The sequence below is a fragment of the Malus sylvestris genome, chromosome 14, assembly GCF_916048215.2.
Source record: "Malus sylvestris chromosome 14, drMalSylv7.2, whole genome shotgun sequence".
Taxonomy (NCBI): domain Eukaryota; kingdom Viridiplantae; phylum Streptophyta; class Magnoliopsida; order Rosales; family Rosaceae; genus Malus; species Malus sylvestris.
The window spans coordinates 19443358-19461781 of record NC_062273.1 but is presented as its reverse complement, the minus strand read 5'-3'; the positions used below and the strand labels follow the sequence as shown (position 1 = coordinate 19461781).

At 34.5% G+C, this 18424-nt stretch overlaps 2 protein-coding genes across 5 annotated transcripts; both read right to left on the bottom strand.

Moving 5' to 3' along the window:
* Positions 1-1411: 1411 nt before the first annotated feature.
* LOC126599662 (short-chain dehydrogenase TIC 32 B, chloroplastic-like) lies at positions 1412-3894 on the bottom strand. 4 transcript variants are annotated; one of them, XM_050266073.1, is made up of 9 exons: positions 3730-3894; positions 3496-3637; positions 3179-3410; positions 2990-3069; positions 2751-2907; positions 2388-2469; positions 2186-2273; positions 2046-2092; positions 1412-1940 (listed from the first exon to the last, which is right to left on the bottom strand). In XM_050266073.1, the coding sequence occupies exons 2-9, from the start codon at positions 3617-3619 to the stop codon at positions 1737-1739; spliced, it is 1014 nt and encodes a 337-aa protein (XP_050122030.1). In that variant the 5' UTR covers positions 3620-3637; positions 3730-3894; the 3' UTR covers positions 1412-1736. The 4 variants fall into 4 exon arrangements, with proteins under 4 accessions (XP_050122030.1, XP_050122029.1, XP_050122032.1 ...); XM_050266072.1 differs by having other exon boundaries at positions 3496-3660; positions 3730-3890; XM_050266075.1 differs by having other exon boundaries at positions 3496-3631; positions 3730-3890.
* Positions 3895-9256: 5362 nt separating this feature from the next.
* On the bottom strand, positions 9257-15121 carry LOC126599090 (uncharacterized). Its single transcript, XM_050265442.1, has 4 exons — positions 15013-15121; positions 14870-14945; positions 13683-14786; positions 9257-9330 (listed from the first exon to the last, which is right to left on the bottom strand). The coding sequence occupies exons 2-4, from the start codon at positions 14877-14879 to the stop codon at positions 9257-9259; spliced, it is 1188 nt and encodes a 395-aa protein (XP_050121399.1). The 5' UTR covers positions 14880-14945; positions 15013-15121.
* Between the last annotated feature and the right edge of the window lie 3303 nt (positions 15122-18424).

Here is an 18424-nt window from a genome sequence, read left to right as displayed (position 1 = left end):
CGTTATTTTTACTGACCCCTATAATATTATTTCCTAAATCCGCCACTGGGACACAGTACTAGTTAACATGATAAATAAGTGTACGAATTATATAAACGAGAAACAGTACCACGGATGCAAGAGGGGATTCATATATAGTATGGCAAGTACCCAATTTTGCCCATCCAGAGGGGTAAGGGGGCTGGGGCAGGGCAGGCAGTAGAGGTGTGAGCGAACGCACGGAGAAAGACTCATTTGACCTAAATTCACTCATTTCACTTAAATTTTTCTATCCCAATTTCCTTTTAAATCCTCCGGCACGACCATCGCTAAAACCCAACTCACCGACAAACTTTATACCTTGTCTACCTAAGAAAAAATTTGTGGATCCGTCCGCGTGTAATGTCACACCGAAAAACACATTTGGAGATTGCAAAGCCTTTTGGAAAAGCTTTTGTGGACTTGGAATTTCCTTTCCCTGAACGCATGCATCAGCTACAGTCACCAGACTCAGCACGCATGTTAGTAGTAGACCCCATCACAGTAGTCCCAAAGACTCTTCAAAATACAACCCACAACCACCACCACCACATGCAACTAACTGACCCCATGTTCTTAAATCTTAATCTCCCCCATCCATCATATTCTTCTTCTAGTCCATATGGACAAACATAATATATTTCCTCCACATGTATGTCCAGGAAAAATAAAAACAACAGGTACATTTTCCGTAAAGAAAAACCAAATATATTATACTATTCCAGAAATAAGTATATGTATTAATAATTAACACAAACTAGGGTTCCAAGAACTTTCTTGATCTCCAACCAAAGTCCACATTTAACTCTAAATAATTCGATCAAACACCTCAAATCATTGTTTATATATACTACACTAAAGAATGCAAGAGACTTATGGTTTAAGTAATTAAGAACATTACTTTGTATTCGAGATCCTAAGTTCGAATTTTCCTTCCCTAACGTGACTTTTATTGAAAAATTATACATACATACATACATACATACATACATACATACATACATACATATACATACATACATACATATATGTGTGTGTGTGTGTATATATATATATATAAAATACACCAATGACTAATCCAATATATCAAAAAAACAACTTTTTGATCTCCAACCAAAGTCCACAGTTAACTCTAAATAATTCGGCCAAGCACCTCAAATCATTGTTTTATATATATGCTACACTAATGAATGCAAGAGACTTAGTGTTTAAGTAGTTATGAACATTAATCTGTATTCGAGGTCTTAAGTTCGAATTTCTCTACTCTAATATGGCTTGTATTGAAAAATTATATAAAAATTAATACACCAATGACCAATCCAATATTCTAAGAGAGTAAGACCGGCATCATCTAATAACATACACCTCAAAAATGATATAGAAACCAACAAAATAAACAACTTTAATTTCATTGGTCATGACTTGGTTCCAACTAAGAAAACCATTCATTCACTTCATAATATATATTCATGCATCAAAAGCCTTTCCTTTATCTAAATATTAATATATTCATGCCACTAAAACTACCACTTATGTTCAAAGCTAGCTGTGTAATTATATTTCTCCTTCTTCTTTCCTATTTAACTCTCTCCTCCACTTTACTACTGTATTTTAGCTAGCTAATTTAACAGACATTAAGAAGTAAGACCTAGCTAGTTATATAATTAAGATGCTTTTCTGTTTCTATATATATGATTGACGATCCATTTTTCATTGTTTTAGCACTCCAAGTGGTGGCTTGGATCAAAGATAGCATTGGAATTCTTGGACACCATGATTTCAGAGGCGGACCATAATCGAGCAGCTTCGCTTAAGTTCGACCCCATCTTCGACGGTGATGTCTCGTTGCAATCAGCAAAGTACCTCCCAGACACGCCCAACAGCCTAGGATGAGTAGCAACATAACATGTCGTCGCAGCAGCCTTCAATAGTGCATACAAAGAAACTAATGTTATCGCATAAAGAATATAATGAACTAAACTGTTATTGACGCTCCAACATAATCATCCTAATATTCATAAACTAACCTGAGGGATTGTTTTCAAGAGCTTTGAAGCAAAGAGGAACACCAAATCTACATATTCAAAAACCCTTTTCATTTAGTACAAAAGTATTACACAAAAATTTCAACTAATCAATTCACAGTTTCTTGTGACGAAAACCGAACCTGTGGCAAGACCTTCACGTTCTCGGGTGAGGCGGGTTTTAACGATACCCGGATGCACGCAGTTAACGGTCACGTTGGCCTCCATTTCCTGATTTTAGTAAAAACATTGAATTAAATAAAATAAATAAAACAAAATTAGGGACAATAATTTGAAGAAAAACACAGAAACAAAGAAACAAAAATCGCTTTTTAATCATCAAACCTTGAGTCTGCGAGCAAGTTCCTTGGTGTGCAAGACGTTGGCGAGCTTCGAGAGCGCGTACGCACGTGTCTCGTCGTACTGGCTAAGCTTCCAGACAAATTTTCCAATTCAGATAAAAAAAAGGTCAAACTCCCGAAGACAAATTGATTATAATCATTTAAACAATCAAAATGAAATCCAACCCGATCGATCGGCTACAGTTCCCGATTCTTCATATCAATTTATGTTACCAATCAACGTTTAATAATAACAGTATGTTACTAATCTATGTGTTATAGTAACAGTGATAACATAGTTCATACATCACAAACCAATCAAATCATAATACTAAATAATAAATTCACATGTTATAATGTAACTCACCTTCTGCTTCGGCTTATCTTGCCAAGATATCGGATTATATCGCCGGAAAACCAGCCGTGAATAGACGACGACACGTTCACAATTCGCCCTTGAACGCCGCTAACCCCCGCTGTTTCGATCATTTTGTTGAGCAACAGCTTCGTCAACAGAAAATGACCTAAAAAATATTAACGTGTTCAATAAATAATACAAAAATAAGTATTAACTTTAGCTTTAGTCGGAGTAAAAGTTATAATTACCGAGATAATTAGTAGCAAAGGTCATTTCGATTCCGTCTTCGGAAATCGCATGCCCGTGCGCAAACTTTCCGGCGTTGTTTCTGAGACAAACAAACAAACGAAGCCTTTTCAGTCAGTTTTCGTTTTCTTTTCTTTTCTTGCATTTTCTCGGCAGCCAAGCAGAAAACAAGAAAGAAAGAGAATATTTACATAAGGAGATTAAGAGGCAGCCGGAGGGACTCGAAATCGGAGACGAAGCTCCTAACAGAGGCGAGGGAGCTGAGATCGAGCGCCATGACGATGATCTTCGAGCCCGGAAACTCGGAGACGATTCGAGCCTTGGCATCCTCGGCAGCTTTGAGGCTTCGAGCCGGGAGGACAAGCTTTGCCCCGCGCTTGGCTAAAACTTGGGCCGTCTCAGCTCCGATCCCTGACGTGGCACCTGAAATAATCCGAAAAACCACACGATCGGTCAAAAAATTAGGAAAACTGACTGTAATCAGACGGCGAGGATTGTGCGTAAGTACCTGTGATGATGGCGGTGATCTGGTGGAGATCGGCGGACGCGTCAGTGACTTGCTCGGCTGTGCTCTTTGAACCGTAGCCGCTGGCACCGGGTGAGCCGATCAGGTACTTGAAAGTGTCGAGCATTTTTGTGTATCACTGAGACTAGTGTATTTTGACCACGTTAACTATAACACACAACAAAACAAATGAGAGAGAGAGAGAGAGAGAGAGAGAGAGAGAGGCAAAGCACGTACGTGTTTGGTTAGGTTATTCACTATCTCTGAAGGAGTAGGAGCCGCTTTGCACAGAGACTGAAGAGAGAGGGTTGAGGAAGGAGAGAGAAAACCAAGAGAGAGTGGATTGGGGAGAGAGATTTTATGGTGAGGTTAATTTGGTTATGGTGGAGACAATCGATTGAGATTGAGAGAAGGGGATGGCAGATAGGATAACGAGCTTGTTTGAAAGTGATTTTAAAATAGTTGAAAGCGGTCTTTGTGAAAGTATTTTTAAAAACAATCCTTTGCAAAATTCAAGTAACTCTTAGAAAAGCACTTCAGTAGGGTGGATCAAGTTTTCAAGTGCTTGAAAAAATATTAGCTAATGCTTATTGCAGGAAACACGTCAAGTGCTTAATTTTGAAATCCAAAAATATTTCTCTAAAATCGCTTTAATTTTAAAGGCACTTTCAAACGACCTATGTATATTTTTCAGTGATTGATAGATCAAGTTAAAATTTTATTTGGCATGATTAGGTTGATTTGCTTTTTTTTTTTAATTGTGGTCCTAGCTAATCCATCTACCTTCTACTTAAGTATTACTCATTCCAATTTTTTGTAAATATTTGAATGAAAATTTAGAAAATAAACGATTCGAATTATGAGAGAGAGTATATTATGAAGTTGGCTCAACGTGATATAGTTTTTAACTAATTAGATGCTCATGTTTATATAGATACTTTTACAACATACATACATACATACATACATACATACATACATACACAGTCATAATAAAATTACGTCATAATAGTGAGGCTAGTCATAATTGAGAATCGAACTTATCACATGTATATATTTTTGTCGTATTCATGTGAGTCAAACTCCAACATAATATCTCATCAAACCAAATGGAGACAAATTATTTCTTAAAAGATTGAGGGATGTTAGGGTTATGATTGATCAAAACTTTTTGGGTGTTCAGAGAGTACTCGGTACTCAGGTATTTTAACCATTAAATCTTTATTTTTTATTTTTAAACAAAAATAAAACGGTTAAAAATACGAAGTATGAGATACGATAGAGCACCTAAAAAAAATGATTGATTGTATTAACGGAAAAGAATCAGGCAATAATGTATCAAACCATTTACTATATCTTTTTTATAGCATCTTTAACCATTAAATTAAAGGTCTAGCAATAATGCACCGAATCATCTACTTCCAATTTTGTTTATCTTTTCTAAAAGTATTTTAAATATTAATTTCTGAAATTTTCTTTGAGATTTCCTTTAATACAATGTTAAAGGACAAGGAAAAAGGGCCATGCTCACTTTTCTTGTACAATTGATGAGATTAAGATACTATAAGAAAAGTTCCTATGAAAATCTAAATTCATCATCTAGTGAAATTGAAAACTGTAAGGTTAAAAAAAAGAGCAACATCTTCTTCCCAAATGTAGCCAAAACCCACCCCACTTTCACCTGCGCAGTGCGGAGTAGACCTGTAAACGGGTCGGGTTTATTGGGTTTAGGTCGGGTTCAACCCGACCCGTTAAGTTAACAGGTCACCCGAACCCAACCCGTTAAGCTAACGGGTCACCCGAACCCGACCCGTTAAGCTAACGGGTAACCCGTTTCATCCGTTAACAATTATTTTTTATTTTTTTGCATAAAGTTTATTTTTTGTTATTAAGACTTTACTAAAATTACTAAAATATCATCAACTAACGGGTGCTAACAGGTGTTAACGGGTCAAACGGGTTGACCCAAAGTGACCCGTTACTTAACGGGTTGTTAACGGGTTCACCCGTTAGCGACCCGACCCGTTAATCATCTACCCAAATACAAATATTAACGGGTTGGGTCAGGTCGGGTTAACGGGTTGAGTCCAAAATGCCAAGCCTAGTGCAGAGGCGGAGTGATTGAATAGGGAAAGAGTTGGGCCTTTTTTTTTTCTTTCTTTAGTTTGATTTTTAATTTCTTTAAACATTTTCAAAATATTAAATAGTTAACAGGGATTTTATTACAGGAATAAGTGGATCCAATGATGCCATATCAGCGAACTTAAATTTTTTTAGTAATGTAAAAATTGAGTTTCAAAATGTAAAATGGCGCAAATGTTTAATTTTTTTAATTTTATTATTATTAAGTAGAGATGAAAATGGTTCAAAACCTCTATAATAATTAAGGAAAAAAGAGAGTTTTCAACCCAAGATATATGAGTGAAAACTCAACATCATATTTATTAAGATATTAAACCATATGCAAAATAATAATAATAAAGTGGCGCACATTAAATTTTAGAGAGCAAAATAAAATTAAAGTGGAGTTTCAGATAATACTCCCAAATTAAGCCGAAAAAATAAGCAAGTAAACACAAAATAATCATATAAAAACAGGTTACATCCTCGTGGGATAGTGGGTAAACCATTTGGGATCGAATCGGAAATTAATTAATTAAAAAGGAAAATAAATAGAAATTAAATAATAAGAGTAGAGAAGGCACAAGTGTCAAGGAATTAAGTGAATGAAATGAATGTACGAGAGTGTGCCAATTTGTGTGATTTGTCAAAGGGGAATCGCACGTGAGAGTTCCAAGTTTCTTCAGATCGGTCAATCCTGCCACCTCGAATCTTGCATTTTCTTTGGAATATAATAGTCGCCTCCGGTCAATCATTCTTGTTCAAACCTCCTCTCCTCTTTCGTTTATTTGATTATTTATTCTATTTTTTTTTAATTTGCTAATCAATTAGGTTTTGATTGTTTTTATTTTGTTTTGAGCCACTAAATACACCAATTATCCTTTAATAATAACCTAAGACATTCTTATAAACACAACTTTTTAAGTCATTAAAGGTAGTTGCGGTTTTGTGTTTAGGTTTAGGGCATTACAAAAAAAAAATTAGTTATGAATATATAATGTATCATCCTCAACCGGTTGGACAACTTTCCATTAAACATGATTTTACAAGTCAACTTGTAAGGTTGTGGATATATGATGTATCGTTTTTTACTCAATTTTCTCTTACATTCGTAAAACATAATTATGTCCATTAATTTACAAGGTTTTTTTTTTTTAAACAACATAAATTTATAAGTTATGGGCATGTGATTAATTGATCTTTAGTCTCGAGGAAAATTTACTTATGTCATTGTTTGGGTCTAAATCCACATTTTTGGCCGAATAGAGTCTCGGGCAAATCGTGGAGTGCTCGGGCCAGAAGTAAAATGCAGTGTTGATGGAGTAGCCGAGTTCCGGTTAGGGATGTTGGGGATTGAGATATTTTCAAATAAGGATTAGAATATATTAAGGATTGATGATTGTTGCTGGTGGAATAAGGAATGAATTAGTCACATAATAAGTCTAGGTTCAAATAATCGAAGAGGGCGAAATTTGGCCACAATAGTTTCAGCCGAGAATAATTCTGAGCATGTTTAGAGAATATGTCGAGGAATTGGAATATTATCATAATTTTTCTACTTTGACATGCTTGGCTATCACAAATTCACCCCTATAAATAGAAGAGGTTCTGCAACATGAAAAACTCCATCAACTCAACAAACAAACAACTCAAACACTCTTCATGAAAAACCCTCGCTCTACATGAAACCTTCTCACAACCTAATTATCCTAACCCCCCATCCCCCTGTCAACACATATTTAGTTCGTCAGAACATCACTGGGTTGACAACCTGCAACATATTCAGTTCGTTGGAACATCATCGAAGCTGTAGAACTTATCATTCTGGAAGTACCTTCAGTTCAGTGGAACATCACTACTTCTAGTTTGGTCGGTTATCTATCCAAATCTATGCCAAGGAATCATCTTTGATTCCTTTGCTAAAAAAAGGCCACTTCATTATCTTCATAGTGAAGTGAATTTTGTTCTATGATTGGTTACTCTCAAGTGCATTTGCAATCCATTATTCAGACAGCCCAACCATGTTCACCATAAAAACTCTCATCTCTTTTGAGTACATGTGTCCCTCTAACTTGATACCGATTCAGTGCACTTATATTCTCACGAATATAGTTGAGGTGGCCAAACCTCGTGCATGGGATTCTAAACTTTGTAGTGAAACATGCAACCTTACCTTTAGGTTCTAGAACCCTAGCCTAAGAGGTGTTCCTTCCTCGGTCGTAGTCGCACAAGTGCAGAAGTTAGCAGCACATTAGACACCACCACCACATCTATTCTACTCACCCAACCGAGCTGAGTTATGAGTTGGCTTGCTTGCATTCACAAGAATAACATAGTTAACTCATAGTTACTCGGCCTACACGCTACATAAGCTTTATAATTTTTAGAATCAACAGTCATGTCAAATAATCACATGTCTAAGTGTACCATTTCAGTTCTCTTTCACCAAATCGGAAACCTATAGGGTATACCTTGCATATGTTTCATGTCAAATAATCACATGTCTAACTGTTCCATTTCATTTGGCAAAATGGGAATTCCATCGACCTAAAACGGATGAATTATAAAAGTTGATTCTTCATTCAATCCAATGAGGTTGTATAATTGAACAAAGAGAATATATCAATTCTTTTAGGGCACGTTAGTTGTGATGTGTAATAGTTTTGATAAAAGTTGGGTACAAGAGGTGGTAGCTCCTTTATATTATTAGCCAAAATGTAGATAATAAAGCGAAAAAGAAGTACTGAATCTTTAGCTTTTGAAGCTTTTCTCTATTTCTATAGTGCCCGTGCCCTCCTGCGGGGACCTTATAACATCATATCATTCTTCCACAATTGATTAAATTCTATATAGTATTACTCACATTTGTATTGAGAGGGTATATGATGTCATCTCCTCACATTAACTTGTATATCTGGTGCTGCCATATCACATGTCTTTGCTTTTCTTTACGTTATTTTGATACCATTCGTGATTGTAAACCCTTCGAAAAGAGTAGTCACATTGAGAAAATAAGGGACTACAATTACCTTTATTCTTTGTGAAACCAAAGTTATAAATTGGGTTAAAAACATGAATTTTTTTTGCTTCACTAAGCAGCATGTAAGTGAATATTTTCGAATTTTCTAGCAAAGCATAAATAACCAGTTGGGCATGTGTTCGTTACAAGCCGGTTTTGTAAGGATAAGTTGTACTCGTTAGCAGTAACTGTTTGTATCAAAGTTTTATATATGCACTGATTGTATATGCAATCATATATAGTGGTTTAGGGTTTAGGCTGAGGAAGATTTCTAGTACGAAACTGCGACGATCGAATTGTCATGCAATCTAAATGCATCACATTGGAAGGATAGAACCCTATTATATACATAAGCTCTTATAGTAAAGCGGTTTTGTTGTTTTTTTATCCTTGATTCAGTACAGAATGCATTAGGTTAGAAATTAACATGGTGCTCTCATGCGGTCCTAACCCTACAGATCCAGTTCCTCGGCCCCCAATCCATATATTAATAGATGTCAATATATCATTTATACGGTTCTTTTTACTTTAGACATTATCTGTAAATTTCAGAGGCCATGAAAAAAATGTTCTTATCCTATCCTAACATGCTGCTGGCATCTCATTCATCTTGCTGGGTATTTATCATGCCCTCCTATCTCTAAAGGTGGAAACATTTATGCAGCCTTTCACATCTAGGTTGTCCATTGGCCGCAACCCTAAAACCAGAAAAAGAAAAGGTTACAATTAATTAATTTAATTCTTATTAGGTCTTCGTTGAACAACAGGAAGCCAAAAAATAAAAAATAAAAAATTAACTTTAAATTCTTGAGTTGCATGGAGTTTGATAAATTATAACTCGAATTATTAAGAACGTTCACCACTACACTCGAGGTTCTGTATTCAATCTCTCATTTCCCAAATATCCAATGAAAAAATTAATAAGAAATGAATTGTGGATTGAAGGCATGCACCGGCTAGCTAGATGTGATCTCTTGATGTGCAATTTTAAAATGAATCAAAATCATTTTGGAGTAATAAAAGGTTTAAAATCAGTGGCAAGCTAGCTTTACCTTTAAGTTCAAATGCTGCTTATTAGAGCACTTTCATTAAATATAATTACTAGGTAGAGACAAGAAATAAATAAATAAATTATCTATTAAGTATTGGGATTATGGTCCCGTTTAGCAAGCTCATCTGTTGCACTCCAATGAAGCCTCGTAACCTTCTCAGCAACCCTAATAAAGTGCTTAAAACATTGGATTTGGGTGTTTTGTTAGTTCGCCAACTCTTTTTGACTAATCAAATTGAATTGATTAAGAAATGACCAAATCCCATGACAATATTGTTTAACCTTGTTTATATAATATGCAAAATCTTGGAGCCTTTGGTCATTGTATACTTTCCACTCACTCATTTCCCAATTCAAATATAGAATAACCCATTTTGTATAATCAAAAGCATAAGGATTTATAGCCATTTGAATAATACCACGATTCAATGATTGCCACTATCTCCTTTGTGTATACCTGCAGAATCTTGCAGGGTCCCTCTTCCCTTAAAGTTAGGGTTCAGGGCTTCCAATCTTAATTTTTCTGTAAACTATTCTCCATTTGATGACATCAATCATCCCTTTAACTCAATCACACAATAGTTAGTAAAATCCTTAGTTTAATGTATATTAATATGTTAATGAGTTTCTTATGAACCAAGGTTACATCATTGCACCGTCACACCATTTTGGCACATACATACACTAAAAAATTGTTATTTTGATAGGTTGCACACACACACACACACATATATATATATAAGTAAGATTCTTCATGTACTCTCTGTCATTTCATGTTTTTGCACAATTTTTATGATGTTGGCACGATAATTAACATTAAACAGTGAGATGATAGAGAATCTATAGAGAGAGTCTCACTTTTGAGAGAATCCTCTTAGCAAGTATCAATAGTTAATATGCTTGTCGAATTTATAAAACCTAAGAAAATGTGAAAGGCTCTTCTAATGATAAATACCTGATTTTAGGATTCATGGGCTACATTACGTGTTATGTGGGTTTAATATAGGTTCGGGTCATAATATGGTTGGGTATCCGGGTCATATTAATGATTTGTATTGTATGATGCACTCTTGGGTTGTTCAGCTTCCGCTCAGCTTCTTAATATTATTTTTGTGATTAGGACAGAAAGGTTAGATTTGCCATAGAAGAGGCACTGATTAGGAGCTTTTGATTGATTGTACAATAATTTCCCAAAGCTGGTGGAAGTTGATTAATTAGTTAATCAAAAATTTGTGTAGCTGTTTGATCATACTTCAACTAATATGTGACATATAATTGGCATTAATCTTTAGTGACTCAAAGCCTCAACCCATTTGAATGGAAAAATATTTAATTAATTAATTGATTAGGTCCTAATCTTATGTATATATGTAGTGGGTGGTGGGTCAGTTTAAGGGATATAGATCCTCTAAATGATGGAGAGATCTTTGTTTAACTAAGAGTAGGTTTGGCTGTTGCGTTGTAAGTTGTAATTAGCAGTTCGTGTTGGTTTTTAGGGGAGGACAATTTATAACAAGAATAAAAAGCCAATGCCAACACAAGTCATCACACGTACATGCTCTGACTCGGATGAGATAAAACAGATTCCCCAATAAGCAATTGGATTTGATATAGGTGCGTAATTTAGAGGATCCTTGTTAAAATATGTTGTCTAATTTGTAATTTAAGAGCAAGTGGTGAATGGTGCCTTGGTGGTTAGAGTCGTCTTGTTCAATCTGTTGCATTTCGAATTTAACCCCCTTTTTCTTTAGTGTAAATTAGTAGTAAGCTTGGTTAGTAAATTCGGAAAATCGACATAGGTGCGTAAATTTGCTGAAAGATATTTCCGTTTTGTGTATATTTCTCAATTATAGGGAAAATACATTGGCAAGAGAAAAATTATAAAAAAATAATCCATATTTAAAAAAATCAGGCATAGTGTATTTGTCACATTTATATTACTCTTCTTAATGCACATATTTTTCACATACGTTTCAATGATACAAATCTTATAGGCAAAAAAATGGGAGCTTTATATATAGAAACAAAAACTTACATCATATTTCAAGAAATTCCACTAGTTTTTAAACATGTCAATAAGAGACAAAAACTTTAACCCGTCATCGACCATTTTTGCAGAATCAGTTTAATCCGGCATCGACCATTTTTGCAAATCAGTTCAACCCGTCTTCAATTATTTTGCAGAATCAATTCAACCTCTTCGACCATTTTTGTAGAATCAGTTCAATTCGTCTTCGACTATTTTTGCAAAATAAGTTCAATCAGTCATTGACTCCTTTTGCAGAATCTGTTCATCCCGTCTTCAACTATTTTTGCAGAATCAGTTCAAACCCGTCTTCGACCATTTTTGCATAATCAGTTTAATCAGTTCTCAACCATTTTTGCAGAATCAGTTCAACTCATGCTCGGTCATTTTTGTAGAATCAAGGAGAAGTAAAGAGAAAAGGGGAAGAAGATAAACCTAAAACATTCAATATCTTCATTCATAATTGTCAAATGAGTAGGAAGATACCTAAACACATAGAAGTTCAGTAACTACAACCCAAAATAATCAATTCATCAAACACTATTTGTACATTTGCTGCCAACAACTCAGTTGAGTGAATTCTTTCCCTAATTAAGATGCCACACATGAACCACATATCATGCATTGCTTGATCGGATGCGGCCATGTGATGGATGAGAGAGGCCATGAAATCGAAGGGGGCGTCCATTGTGACTTCACTCTATCTCTTAGCTATTTCATCAAACAATTATAGTGTATTTACCAACAGAGTCTACAAAAGACATGAACTCGACATAGGCATGAAGGCCTCCTCTTCTAAAAATTGATATAGAACAATTGGAGAAGCAAAGCAAATAGTATCAGGCTTAAATGAACTTACTTTTTTTATGATGATATAAATACAACAAGTGTTTTACATCAATTTGGAGGTATTATTACACCCTTCATCTGCGCACACAATCTCTATCCACCGAGTATAATATGCAGAATTGAATTTCGCACGAGCATATCTAATCAAACATCTTTCACAAAATTTCAGCTATAAAAGAAAAAACTTTGGAAATTAAAAAATGGGGCATTTGATTCCGAGCCAATTTTTGCAGGATAGGGACATCCAACGAATCTGTACATTCATTGTAAACCCACTAAGCCTCAGTTTTGGGTTGAGGTGATTTTAAAAAAAGCTCCTATGAAAAAAAGCTGGGAGTGTTTTTGGTGTTTGGTAAACTTAAAAAAAAATAGCTTATTTTGGAAGCTGCTGTGAGAATAAGCTGAAATCAAAGGAAAAAGCTGAAGCTGCAATTTGTAGCTTTGGAAAACTGGCTTTTTTTCAAAGCACACAGAACTACAGTGCTCCTTTAATGAAAAGACCCACTATCAGACTGCTTTTTTTTCCAAAAGCACTTTTACAAAAAAGTTTACCAAACACTCTGCTGATTTATTTCACAGCCGCTTATTCTCACAGCACAGCCGCTTATTCTCACAGCAGCTTTTTTTCAAAGCACAGCAATACCAAACCAGCCCTAAGAATGATCAGTTCTTATGCCAATTTTTTAAAAATCTAATTTTAATGCTGGGTTTTGTAGCTAGAAACCAAGGAAGAAAATATCGGTGATATCGGAAATATCGGTAGTCCGAAAACACGGAAATATCGATGGAAATATCGGTAAAATATCGATATCGATAAAAATTACATGGAAACCACGGAAATTGTAAGAAAAACTTGGAAATTTTTATTGAAACTTTGTAGGATGTTTATTTAGTCAATTATCTATTAGTTTATCACAAAAAATTGGAAGGAAATGCATTGCATGATGGATTTAACATTATCAAGTTGATTATATAGCGATCTGACAAACATTATGAGTGTAGAAAATATGTAGTAATTAATGAAAGAAGTCTAAACACACCATAATCATTTATATATAATGAATTAGTACAATATTTTACACTTTAGTACCACATAGAGTTCCTATGAGGTTCAAATTTGTCACTATCTTTATCATCTCTATGTGTAGAATGAGTGTATTGTGAAGAGTAGTTATCAAATGATAAATCCCCAAAATAGTTTTGCATGTAATTGTTAATATGCCACCCATATGGATCTGAGATTGGTTGAGGTTGTCCATAAGAAAAATCATTTGAAGATTGAGGCTGGGATTGTTTCCATGAGTCGCTCGATTCCATCCCAACAGGAATGGGATATGAAGGGTAGGGAAATGGTTGGTTATGAGTATAACCATAGTTACTACTTCCCAATCCAACAGAGTCTGAAGTTCTAGATAACGAGTCATCTTCTTGACTTGACAAAATCCCTTTGCCTCTTTCTCTACGAGTATAGTCCTTCCCTATGGCACCAATTCCTGGTCCTGCCCGCCTACTGCCATGGTCATCATCCTGTGTTGCATGCGTGAAGTTTGCCTCACCAGTGAAGGGGCTCATATATCCGGGAGGTGGTGGTCCATAATAGTTTCCATATCCACCACCACTACCTCCAGCTCCACTATGTCCTTCATCATTCCCACCTCCGGTGGTAGGTGAGTCTCCTGATCTTGTACTAGAGCTATCATTAGTATCAGCACGATGTTGTGGTTGTGTAGGATTGGAAAAAGGTGGAATTCCAGTGTTGCTTGGTCTTGGGTGCAAAAGTTCTTCGAAAGAGTCAGCGCTGCTAGATCCCACCTCCTCCTCTAATACTCTTTCTACATTTATCCCTTCATTACGTGCTTCTTCAGCAACTCTGGGAGCTGGGTTGCCTTCATCATCATCTAAATGAAGAGGTCTAATCCATTGAAAAAGTTGGTTACCCTCCGTATCATCATCTTCACCAACAATATCAAACACATCTAGTGGGTCACCACGGTCGACATGATCGATTTCTGCTTCCTTATCTCGAATTTGAAGCTTCATGTTGTAGTAGCAATAAACTAATTTTTCCAAGCTACTATGAGCCAACTTATTTCTTTGCTTTGTGTGTATGAGTGCAAATGTGCTCCAATTTCTTTCACAAGCAGATGAGGAAGCTGTTTGTGATAATACTTTTATTGCTAACTTTCTCACAGTTGGTGCATTGGTCCCATACATGATCCACCATTCAGCTGCAATGAAAAATAATGTTGATAAGCCTAATAACTCCAACAAATTCTATTATAAACTTATAGTGAAATATGTTTATACTCACTAGGAGACATATTTGTTCGAGCAGCAACTGATGTTGGTTCTCCAAATGTTCTTCTTGCATCTTTAAACCATGTTAGCTGAATACAATAAATTGTGTTAGTTTAATCCAACAAAGTAATTATTATAAATTAAGTAATTGTGTACCTCATTTCCAAATTGGCCAACTGCTGGTGATGCAGGGTCTAATTTAGAGTATACATTATGTACAGCACGTATAAGGTCACCATCATCTCCAACACCGGGTCTGTATTGGTATCGGGGATTCAAATAATATGTTGTTCAAAGAAACACATACTCTAATAAGAGAAATAATACTTATGCAACTAAAGAAATGAATTGCAAATTATGACATAATTTATACCTGCTGCATGCAAATCGTGGTATAATGTTTTATACCATCGGTCTTCAATTATTTTTACGACCCACCTTGCACCATGTTTTCTTTTCAATTCATCCTTCACTACACGCATCAACTCATATACTGCCCCCATAGTAGGATACACTTCTGTGTCAACGATCCGTAAAACTTTGTAAAGAGGTTCAAACACTTGACACACATGTTCTGTTTGACTCCAAAAAGCATGATCAAGCACTATACTTTCCACCATACGACCTGTATTTGAGCGGCTGAAATTGTGGTTGGCCCAATCGTCACTAGTGAATAGTTGCTTCAACCCTGCTTTCTTCTTGAGTAGGCTGTTTAATGCAATATAGTTGGTGGCGAATCGAGTGGTAGCTGGACGAATAATTTCTCCTCTGCAAAATTTACGCATCTTTGCCAACAACCAACCGTGATTGTAAATATAATTTGTGATCGTTCTAGCTCTTTTGACCACAGTAGCAACATTCTCTCTCTTCCCCATTGCCTCAAACATAAGATCAATACAATGTGCTGCACATGATGTCCAAAACACATTATGATGCTTCATTAACTTTTTTCCAGCTTTGACAAATGCAGAACCGTTGTCGGTCACGACTTGGACAACATTATGCTCTCCCACCTCCATGATTACATCCCTCAATAATTTGTAAATATACTTGTAATTCTTTATATGGTCTGAAGCATCAACAGACTTCAAAAAAATTGTCTTTCCCTTGGAGTATACCATGAAGTTGATGATAGATAATCTGGTAGGGCCGGTCCATCCGTCACACATGATTGTGCAACCATTAGTTTCCCACTTTGACCTCAACTTGTTAACATACTCGCCAATGTCTTTATACTCCATATCCAAATATTTGTTTCTTATCTCATAGGGAGTGGGAGGTTGTACTCCAACACCGGCCTGTTGACATCCCACTACCATATTTTTGAAATGATGTGATGATGCCTTCGCAGCAGGGATATTTTCATAGATAAAGAACTTGCTAATTAGACGCCCCATTCCCTCCTTCACATTACCTCCCTTGAAATAACTCCAAACACTTTTTTGACGTGCGTTGGATGACTTATATAAACTTGGGGCTATTGGTGGTGTTGGTTGTGATTCTCTAATACTGCCTCCCTGTCTCATTTGTGCACCACCACTTGTCCCGGAACCTTGTCCCCTATTAGGAATTTTATGAAGGTGTTCTCTTTCCCATGCTGACTGTTTGGAGGCACGTAATGCTTGTTTCAAACTGCGTCGTTCTTCAGGTCCCATGTCATCATCACATTCGTCCTCATCGTCATCATCATCACTGTCAACCGCTTGGCCATAGACTTCTCCCCGTAGCCCAGCTCGAATATTTTCCATTCCCTGTGTTATCTTTTCCTTCTGCTGTTTTTTATTTTTTAATAATGTGCTGATGAATGCCTTCACTTCTGGGGGGACATTATCGCATCGTTGGACATTTTTTGATGGATCTAATCCACTAAGATGATACTTCAGTCGTGTCACTCCGCCACTCTTCATTACCCGACCACAATATTTGCAAATTGTGCCATGTTTGTTTCCGTCTATTGGGTCTCCATGTTCCCAAGCTGGATCACGTTTACTGGACATCTTAAACGTACCTATATTTATTTTTCATGAAAATTAGACAATTATTTTTTGATAAAAATAAGAGAACCTAAATAATAAAGTTATTCTACAGAAAATTAAATACAAAGTAAAGAAAATGATTGTAAAAATTTAAGTAATTATACAAATAATATGGAATAATAAAACCTAATATTAATGAATAATAATCCAATTTGATAATAATTCAATTTGTATAATAATAATCCAATTTGATAAAAACAAATCCTAATATAAAACATGGTGATGAATAATAATCCAATTTAATGAATAATAATCCAATTTGATAATAATCCAATTTAATGAATAATCCACCAATTTGATAAAAAAAAAATCCTAATATAAAACATGGTGATGAATAATAATCCAATTTGATAATAATAATCCAATTTGATAATAATCCAATTTAATGAATAATCCACCAATTTGATAAAAAAATAATCCTAATATAAAACATGGTGATGAATAATAATCCAATTTGATAATAATAATCCAATTTGATAATAATCCAATTTAATGAATAATCCACCAATTTGATAAAAAAATAATCCTAAAATAAAACATGGTGATGAATAATAATCCAATTTGATAATAATAATCCAATTTGATAATAATCCAATTTAATGAATAATCCACCAATTTGATAAAAAAAATAATCCTAATATAAAACATGGTGATGAATAATAATCCAATTTGATAATAATAATCCAATTTGATAATAATCCAATTTAATGAATAATCCACCAATTTGATAAAAAAAATAATCCTAAAATAAAACATGGTGATGAATAATAATCCAATTTGATAATAATCCAATTTAATGAATAATCCACCAATTTGATAAAAAAAATAATCCTAAAATAAAACATGGTGATGAATAATAATCCAATTTGATAATAATCCAATTTAATGAATAATCCACCAATTTGATAAAAAAATAATCCTAATATAAAACATGGTGATGAATAATAATCCAATTTGATAATAATAATCCAATTTGATAATAATCCAATTTAATGAATAATCCACCAATTTGATAAAAAAATAATCCTAATATAAAACATGGTGATGAATAATAATCCAATTTGATAATAATAATCCAATTTAATGAATAATCCACCAATTTGATAAAAAAATAATCCTAATATAAAACATGGTGATGAATAATAATCCAATTTGATAATAATAATCCAATTTAATGAATAATCCACCAATTTGATAAAAAAATAATCCTAATATAAAACATGGTGATGAATAATAATCCAATTTGATAATAATAATCCAATTTAATGAATAATCCACCAATTTGATAAAAAAATAATCCTAATATAAAACATGGTGATGAATAATAATCCAATTTGATAACAATAATCCAATTTAATGAATAATCCACCAATTTGATAAAAAAAATTCCTAATATAAAAGAATAATAATCCAATTTGATAATAAAAAAACCTAATATTAATGAATAATAATCCAATTTGATAATAAAAAAATCTAATATTAAAGAATAATAATCCAATTTGATAATAAAAAAACCTAATATTAATGAATAA